Source organism: Myotis nattereri (assembly GCF_964212035.1).
Source record: "Myotis nattereri genome assembly, chromosome: 1".
Lineage (NCBI taxonomy): Eukaryota > Metazoa > Chordata > Mammalia > Chiroptera > Vespertilionidae > Myotis > Myotis nattereri.
In genome coordinates this window covers 43,722,017-43,730,912 of record NC_138075.1, presented here as the reverse complement: position 1 = coordinate 43,730,912, position 8,896 = coordinate 43,722,017, and the positions used below count along the sequence as shown (strand labels likewise).

Below are 8,896 nucleotides of genomic sequence, written 5' to 3'. Positions count from 1 at the left end.
AGGCCTCCTGTGTTCTCCTGGCCTCTTGTACACACAGGTGGTCACCCACCGAGTTGACTGCCTTGTGATATACTTAATTTGGATGTAAATCTTGGTGTAACAGGAAGCCAGCACTTCCGGGCTTGCAGTGAGGTGGTGATGCATCAAAAAGCCCTGCACGCGCCATCCGCGCCATCCGAGCTAACCTGTCCCCTGCTCAGTCTTAGCCGTCAGTGGTTCAGTGTAGGCACAAACAGGTTCTTCTCAGGTACTCCGGTGGCGGGGTCACCTTCCGGTGATTGTCCCTCAAGCCCCCGCAACAGCTCCAGGATATGGTGTGACCCAGGTCAGGATTAGGTCACATCACTGGTGGCACCTGTGTTCTCCCGACCAGCGCTGCACCAAGGGCAGTGTGGGCACACCTGGGGCAGGGGCCCTCCCAGCCACTAGCAGGCATCTCTTATCGCCACGGGTACCAGGGCCGTGGAGAGCTTGCGCCCCGCGGGTCGCGGAGAAACGCCTGGGGGCAGTCCCACCGCGTGTCCTTGTCGAAGTCACTTTCCACTCCGGTGCTGTTTCTTCCTCCGTAACATTGGCTCTGCTCCCCCTGGGCCAGCTAATCGCTTGGAGAATTGGATTCAAACAATCGCGTACACAAGCCACTCGGCGACCTTGTGCCTGGGGTTTGCGTGGGGAAGGGCCGCGGCGGACTCAGGGCTGGAGGCTGCCACGCCCCTCTCCGCGGAGCCGAGCGCCCCTCCTGGCCCGCGGGCCGACTTGGCGAACCTCCAGGGGGCGACCCGGCGGTCCAGCGCGGCGCCTCGGCCGCCCAGCGCGTGATTTCACCAGCGCCCCCGGGCCAGCGGGGCACTGAGAACCCGGGCTGCCGCCCTCTCCCCGGCCAGCAGGTGCCAGGCCCCCGCTCGCCCAGCCGCCCGGCGTCCGCGGGCCGGAAGGGGTTAAGGCCGCCCGCCCGCCTCGCGCCCGGCCCAGGCCCAGGAGCGGCGGTGCCCAGCGGCCAGCGACACGGGCCGGAGGCGCGGGGCACGGCCGCGGGCGGGCGGGCGGGCGCTTCCTCCTCCCCCTCCTCCCTCCGCCTCCTCCTTTGTAGCGAGTTCCCGGCCCCTCTTCCTCCCCCCGCCCCCCAGCCCGGGCCCGCTCCCTCGCTCCCTTTCTTCCTGCCTCGCCTTCCTGCGGCGAAAGAGGCTCATCTATTATAAATGCACATTTGGGGCTGACATCAGCGAAGAGCGGCGGGCGAGCGCCGACGAGCGGTCCCTGCGCGCTGCCCGCCCGCCCGGAGCGCGGGCCCCACGGCTCGGCCGAGCCTTCCGCGGGGCGTGGGGAGCGCGCCCAGAGCCGCCCCGGCCGCGAGCGCGCGAACCGCGCGGGACCCCTTCCCGCCGCCGCCCGGGCCGCAGGCGGACCCCGGCCGTCGCCCCCGCACGCCGCGCCCGCGCCCGGCAGCGCCCCGAGTTCCTGCATGACTGTCACAAAGGTAAGCGGCCGGGACCCGCCGGCGCCGACAGCCCTCCGCCCGGGCTGCGGGGACGCGGGGGTGGGAGGGAGGAGGGGGCGCGATGCCGGGGAGGTGCGGCGTGCGCCTCCTTAGCTCCCCCAGTCGCTGGAGTCGCTCCGGCCCCCAAGGACCGCAGAGGGAAGGGGGAGGATGCGGCTTTGGCGGCCCGCTGTGGCGCTTTGGACAACAAGCCTCCTGGCCAGCCCAACCCCAGGACTGCATTTTTAACCCTTGTTTCGGATGCTGCATTTTTAACCCCTGGAGAGCAGTGTTGGGCAGCTCCTTGGTGTCCCCCCTTGGAGCGCGCCCCGGGGAGAGGCGCTGGCAGGGACTGGTGCTGGCAGCGGTGTGGGAATGGGCTTGCCGCCCAGAGGAGGCCCCTGGAGGGGAAAGCCCACCACACCTGCCGGCCTCTGCCGCCAATCCCAGGGACTCTGGCCCTTCGCCAACGCCACTCAATGGAGAAGGCGCTCCCCAGCCCCGGGAGTTGCTAGTGGGGATAGGAAAGGTTCAGAGGTGACCAGCTTGAAGATGCGGGGAGGGAATGTGCCAGGGAGGAGAAGATGGGCATTCTGGCAGCCTCAACATTGAGGAGGGTGTTTGGACCTTGCCATGGGGGCCAGGTTTATTGGAGGGACTTTGGGGTTTCTCGGTTCTGAGGAGGAAGTGGTGAAGAGGAAAGCAGACAGGATACTGGAAGGTGCCCAGGGCCAGGAGACTAGCAGGACCTGAACTCACTCCCCACTCTACCCAAACCCTGGGTGATCTTGCCTGGGCCCTTCTTCTTTGGGCCTCAGTTTCCTTTTGTGGAATATGAGGATGATAATATGGATCCTGAGGGTAGTGCTGGGCAGTTGAAGAACAAATGAATCAAGGATGTGAACCCACACTTTTGAGGGAGTTCTGTCCCTGTGAGGAGCTCACAGCCTGACGCTGGCCTTGGGTTTGGCGATCCATGCACCCAAGGCCAGACTCCACTCGCTGTCCAGCTGGCTCTCAGGATTGGAGAGTTGGAGGCCAAATGGGAAGGGCAGTTTGCTCTGGTCAGAGCAGTGGACCAGGTGGAGGGTCAGCCATGGTAGCAACGGGAGGGGTAGTTCTGGCTCCGTCTGATAAGTCAGGGGCCACCCAGGCCCCCATGAGATCTGCTACAAGACAACATATTTGTTCAGGGTATTTGGGCTCAATTCCAAAACTGGGACTTGGAAACATTGTGGGAAGATGAACTTGGGGGCTGGGGGTCCACCTTAGCTCTGGCTACTACTGGCAGGGCTGCCGTGACCCACAGCGAGTAGGATGCTTAGTGTTTTGAAACGCTACACAGGCTATTCATCTGGGAAGGATGATTATTATTAAGGTTATTAATGTCAAAGGGAAGAAGAAGAATGGGTAGGCCGGGATGAGAGATAAAGGATGTGAGATGTGTAATAATGGCACTGAGATTTGATTCAGTGCCTCCCCTGCGTCTCTTTATGCATGTGAGCCAGGATGCCTACCTACCCAGGAGGCCTACAAGGCAGGTGTGTTTAGCACCTTTAACAGAGGAAGAAACTGCGGCTCAGAGTGATACAAGATTCGCTTAAGGTCACACAGTGAGTAAGTAGCAAAGCTGGGGTTTGCCCTGAGGTCTGTCGTATCTGTGGCCTATGACCTTCCCATTGCTGTGCAGTGTTGAGCACCCTGGAGACTGGATTATTTCCATGGTAGGGGGTCAGTGCTTGGAGGTAGCCCCTGGGGTAGGGAGTCCACGAAGGTGGGTACTTGTTTGTTAAGCCCACGGGGAAGGCCTGCCTTCTTAATGCCCAGTGAGTATTCAGTACTGTTTTCCCATCCCCACCAAAACCCTCTGTGTCTCTCTCCTCCTGCTCTAACCAGCGTGGCATCAGTCTAAGCCAGCTCCGGGGATTAAATAAAACCCCCACCGTAACCCTGTCTTCTTCACCCTTGCCAGTCCTTCAGAGCGTTCCTGTGGGGAGGGCTGGAGGAGCAGAGCAGGCGGCTGCAGGAGAGGGGCCTGTGTGCAGGCCTGCTTCCTGGGAGCCTGCTGGAGGAGGTGCCTCTACAAGTTCCAGAAGAAGCCAGTGCTCTGGGCGTCGGAAGGCCTGGCCTCTAGTCCTGTGGCAGCCACTGAGAAGGCCGTGTGACCCGGGCCAGTCAGTTCCACCTCTGGGTCTCTGTTTCCCATCTGTGAAATGGAGGAATAGGGTTTGAAGATGCCTAGAGTTCCTCCTGCTGGGCCTTTAGACATCTTCAGCTTCAGCAAGGAAGCCAGCTCTCACGGAGATAGGGGGCTCTTTGTTCTCTGGGAGGCGGTTTGGTTACAAGACAGATATGAAGAAGATCCCGAAAGGACATCTGGGAGGTGGGATCACTACTTACAAACTGGGGGTGGGGGGCCGGGGAGGCAATGGCTTAGAGCAGTGGTTCTCAACCTTCCTAATGCCGCGACCCTTTCATACAGTTCCTCATGTTGTGGTGGCCCCCAACCATAAAATTATTTTCGTTGCTACTTCATAACTGTAATTTTGCTACTGTTATGCATCGTCATGTAAATATCTGATATGCAGGATGTATTTTCATTGTTACAAATTGAACATAATTAAAGCACAGTGATTAATCACAAAAACAATATGTAATTATATATGTGTTTTCCGATGGTCTTAGGCGACCCCTGTGAAAGGGTCGTTCGACCCCCAAAGGGGTCGTGACCCATAGGTTGAGAACCGTTGGCTTAGAGGGTGAGACCTCAGCCCTTGCTGCTCCTCCTCCAGGCACAAGGTCATCCCTTTTGGGGGAGCCTAGCTCCCTGCACTTGGACTGAGCTTTTGTGTCAGAGGTTAGGTGTGGCTTGCAAGAGATCATCTTGCTAGTCCAGAGATCCTGGACAGCGGAGGCGAGATCAGAGGGGCATGCTGCTAGATGGTCAGTAGCACTTCCTGAGGGGAGGCGGGCCTCTGCTTTACCCCTTACCACCCTGCCTCTCAGGCATATCCCTATTCTCCTTCATTGTGGGGTGCAGCTGGTGGAGCTACATATAAAGCCTGGGGGTGAGGGGGTAGGTCCTGGAGGGACTTCTGCCCTAATCAGCACTAGAGATACAGAGCCATGCAGATGGTGACCTTGCCCGCTGGCTTTGCTCCTGGTTATGACTTTTCAAACTGTATTTTATTGCGTGTGTCTAATAAGCGACCTTAGTTTCTTTATGTAATGAGGAGGAGGAGAAAGGAATAAAAAAGAGAGAGAGAGGAGTGGGAGGGACCAGAAACAGCTTCCCTGACCTTGGCCAGCCACAGGAGAGCCAGGCTTCACCTCCTCCCAGGTTCAGTCTAGAATCCTTCCATGGGCAAGTCAGGGGAGAAGAAGTAGGGCTGCTTTCCTAGTAACAAGACGATTTTATTCCAGATGATTTTACTCTTTGAGTTCTTGTGCCTGCTTTTAGTAATTTTTCTATCTGTATTCCATGTCAGCAAGATGCCAGACTAGCAGTACTTCTCCTGTTCTTAACACCCTTTCCTAAACTGCCGCCACCTGGAAAAAACACACACAAAACAAACCAGAAGAAAACGGTTAGCACTGTGTGCAGAGTACAAGTCAGTGGCTATGAGCAAAGGGCCTTGGTGTGATTTCCTGGCTTTTGTCTGGGATGTGACCAGAGGTGGGGCTTCTGGGTAAGAAAGGTGGTGGCGGTGTGACTGGGCGTCCTGGCTCCCAGGTGTGCCTTGTTAGGCTGGAGCCCGTGAGCGCAGTGCTTTCCCAGTTCTCGAGGCTGGTTTGGTGGGTCAGCTGTCAGGAATACAGTACCCTGAGCCCCAGGAGTGCCTGCCATACCTCAGGAGAACTAAGCCGGAGGATGTGGGCAAAGAGGAGGCCAGCACTCCCTCTCCGGGACCTGATTTCAGGTCCACAAGCAGCATGTCAGCCACTCCTGGACCTTATTCCTTCAGGTCAGCCTTCTCTCGCCTGCCCCTGTCCTGGCAGAGCTCAGCGCACTGCTGGCAGCCCTGGCGCCTGCTCAGTGTGATAGGAACGAGGACGGTGTTGCTCTCCCAGGTAACTAGTAACAGTTAATTGTTTGACAAAGATCACGTGACTCTAGGGCCCCTATAGAGTGGCTTGTAGGAGAACAGCATGTCTGTGCTGTCAAATCATCCAACCCTCTCCCTTGACAGGAGAAGGAGCTGACGCCCAGGGCACAGAATGGGGAGCTGCCTAAAGTCGCTCAGCAAGTTGGAGGCTGAAGGGTCTGGAGCCTGGTGCTCCTGACTGTGGCCAGTGCTCCTTACCCCTGGCCGCCCTGTGAGGGGATTTCAGGCAGCCCAGTCACAGGCAGCCCACTCCAGTGACCCCACTGTACAGGCCAACCTGGTCGGCTGGGGTCTGGCTTTCCCTCTGCTGGGCAGCCTCTTCCCTTGGAGACAAATGTTGGGGTTGAAGGTATATGGGAGCCCTAGCTATACCCAGGATCAGGATGGGAAGGGAGGGATGGCGAGGCTTCTCTACCTCCAAATCCTTGACCCAGAATCTAGCCTATGAAGGAGATGCCTAGGCCCCATTCCTCCCTCTCTTCCACCGCCCCCCCCCCCCACCCCCGGCCAACATCCCTCTCCCCAGCACCTCTTTCCTGTCTGGCTCTTACTGGAGAAGAGATGTGAGAGCCAGCATGTCACAGAGCCTCAGTTAAAAGGCACACACCAAACTCCCTGCACTTGGGGGTGGGGTTTCTGCCTCTCTACTTCATGCTCTCATTATACCTCCTCCTTCCTGTCAGTTCTTCCAGATATCAAGCATTCTCATGCAGAGGGTGTGAGGCCCCCATTCACTCATTTCTTTAGCTAGCACCCTTGGAGCCCCTGCTCGAGGCCAGGCCCTGTGCTAGGCATTGGGGTGAAAGAACGCGTAAGCCATTGCGCCCGCTGTCCAGAACCTCTGAGGAGATGGAGATGAAGGAGATGTCCTGAGCAAGGAGCCTTGAAGTCCAGGCGAGAGGTCTATCCTGCTTGCTCAATAAATGCAGACTCTTTCCTTCCTGATGATCTCTCCTTACAGGCAATGAAACTCACTCTCCAGAAGAGCTCTGGTGAGTTATTTGAGGGTATCCACAGGCTTATGTTCTCTTGCCCGGGGGCATTGCCACCTTGGCACCTATGGCATCTCTTAGAGGCTCGTGGGACGGATTGTGAGGCTCCCCAGGGCCCCAGAATCACCCCACAGTTGGGTGGCCCTGTGGAGAGTGAGCCTAGACTTGAGCTCGGCCAGTTTGGGAGTGTGGACACTGGCTGGACCAACGGCCTGGCAGCTCTAGACCCTGGCAGCTCAGTGATGGAGTGAGTTTTTCCATTTCTCTCCCGGTTGGCTAGTCTGTAGCAGACATGGCCTCAGCTGCCGCCGGCTCCTGGCACCGCGCAAGCCAGAATCTGATTTGGATGTGCTGGCCACAGAATTTGTCTGGTGTCCATGAGATGAGAGAATGTGCACATTCCCCGTGTGCACAGCACCCTCTCCTTTCCTCGTCTCCAGATCAGTTTATTCTGTTCCCCTGCCTTTCTCTGCCGGTGGACCCCGCAGACTCAGGCCTCAGAGCAGCTGGCTTGGAGCAGGCCCTGCCAGGGAAGGACAGATGTAAATCCAGTGGCTTCCACATGAAAAGAAGCTGTTTACAACGAGCCTCCCCTTTGTGGGCCTGGAGTGTGGGACCAGCTGTGAAGGAGCAAGAGTGGGGGAGGAGGGTGGGAAGTAGGGGAGGAGCTGCCACCCAACCTTCCGGGCCCCTCCCCTCTGCTCCCTGACAGAGGCCCCTGGAGGGACTTCGGAATTGGTTTCTGGCTGGCACCCTCCTTCCAATTAACACCCTGGTGGGAGGCACCGGCTTGCTCAGGACTGTCCTGTTTACAGACTACAAGCATGGGTTACTGCACCGAATCCCTTCGAAGGTCCCACGGTGGGGTTCCCCCTGTGTACAGAGGACTAAATGGAGTCTGAGTGGAGAGATGGCCACAGCCTGGTCACAGAGCTAATGTGGGTCAGAGCTGGGATGCACATCCACATCTTCTGACTTTAAGCCATAACATTCTCAATCCGATCACCTAGTGGTCTACATCAAGCATGTCAAACTCAAAGGCTAGCACGGGCCAAATAAATGAGGCATGCGGCCCGCGGGCTGCGAGTTTGACATGCTTGGTCTACATCCTGTGAGGGTTGATCACCATCATTGAGAGAATAACAGTTATTAAGCAGGCATTGGGCATGCATGATCGCACTTACCCAGTACAACCATGAGGTTGAATCTGTCAGCGGATGATGCCATTTTCCAGAGGAGGAAATTGAGGCTCATCGAGGGTAGGTGAGTTGCTCAAGGTGGCAAGTTTAGTGGTTGGGGGAGGGGCGTTCTGTGCCTGGGCTGTCTGAGCCCAGAGCACACATTCACCCACCAGCCCGGCCTCTTGTGCAGGGGTTCCACTCTGCTCTGCTCCCACCCCCGAGGTGGAGGGCTCCTGTCTGTGTGTCTGTGGTCCTGGCACTGAGCTGTGTTTCAAGGCTGCTTGCCTTGAAGGCGACACTGTGGGTGTGTCCTGCTTAGACTTCCCTGTGGCCTTTGCTGGAGCTGGGGACCACATAAATAATTTGGGGGAGGGTGCTGGTGAGGAGGGCTTCCTACATGTGGTGTCTGACATCAGATAGGGCTGCTTAGGCAAGGTGGCCAGCCCAGGGGCCTAACAAGGTGTGACTGAGGCAGGACCACTGGCCCCATTTCCTTGAAGGGCCAGCAGCCCTTACCAGAAGTGGCCTTCTCTCGATATGATATGGCCCTTGAGTCCCAGGGGGGTGCCGACTCTAAAGAATGCCAGCTTTAGAATTAGACAGATGGCACTGCATCGTTTACTTGCTGTGTGTTCTCGGGCAAGTTGCCTAACCTCTCTGAACATCTGTTCCTCCATCCATGAATTGGGATTAATAATAGTAGTACTTAAAAGAATTATTATAAAGATTAAACGAGCTGATCCACGTGAAGCAGCTAGTGTTAGCTATTAACATCCAGAAAACAGAAAATTAAAGAAATGCTGACGATGGATGTCCTGGGGGTTATAAAACGAGAAGTACAGCAAACTTGGGGAGTAACAACAGAGGACTGACATAGTCAGGGGGTCAGGAAGCGACTTTAAGCTGAATCATGAAGGGTGAGTGGGAGGCAGCAGGTGAAAGGAGGGAGCTGAGGAGAGGTAACAGGCAGAGGGAACAGCACAGCAAATCCCTGGAGTCAAAAACAGCGCACCAGGACTTTCCTGCAGCATTGGCGAGGGCTCGGTACATGTATGAGCTCATGTCATCCTCAGCAGGACTTCATGGTGTAGGTTACTGTTGCCATCCCCACTCCGCTCAGGAGGAAGCAGGCACAGAGGC

General features: G+C 57.1%; 1 protein-coding gene across 1 annotated transcript in view; it reads left to right on the top strand.

Moving 5' to 3' along the window:
* Window positions 1–1,208: 1,208 nt before the first annotated feature.
* CORO2B (coronin 2B) overlaps window positions 1,209–8,896 on the top strand; it is a 130,902-nt gene continuing 123,214 nt past the window's right edge. The window contains exon 1 of the mRNA XM_081084086.1: window positions 1,209–1,477. Within this exon, the coding sequence (XP_080940212.1) occupies window positions 1,463–1,477 (15 nt within the window). The 5' untranslated portion in view covers window positions 1,209–1,462. The remainder of the gene's footprint in view (window positions 1,478–8,896) is intronic.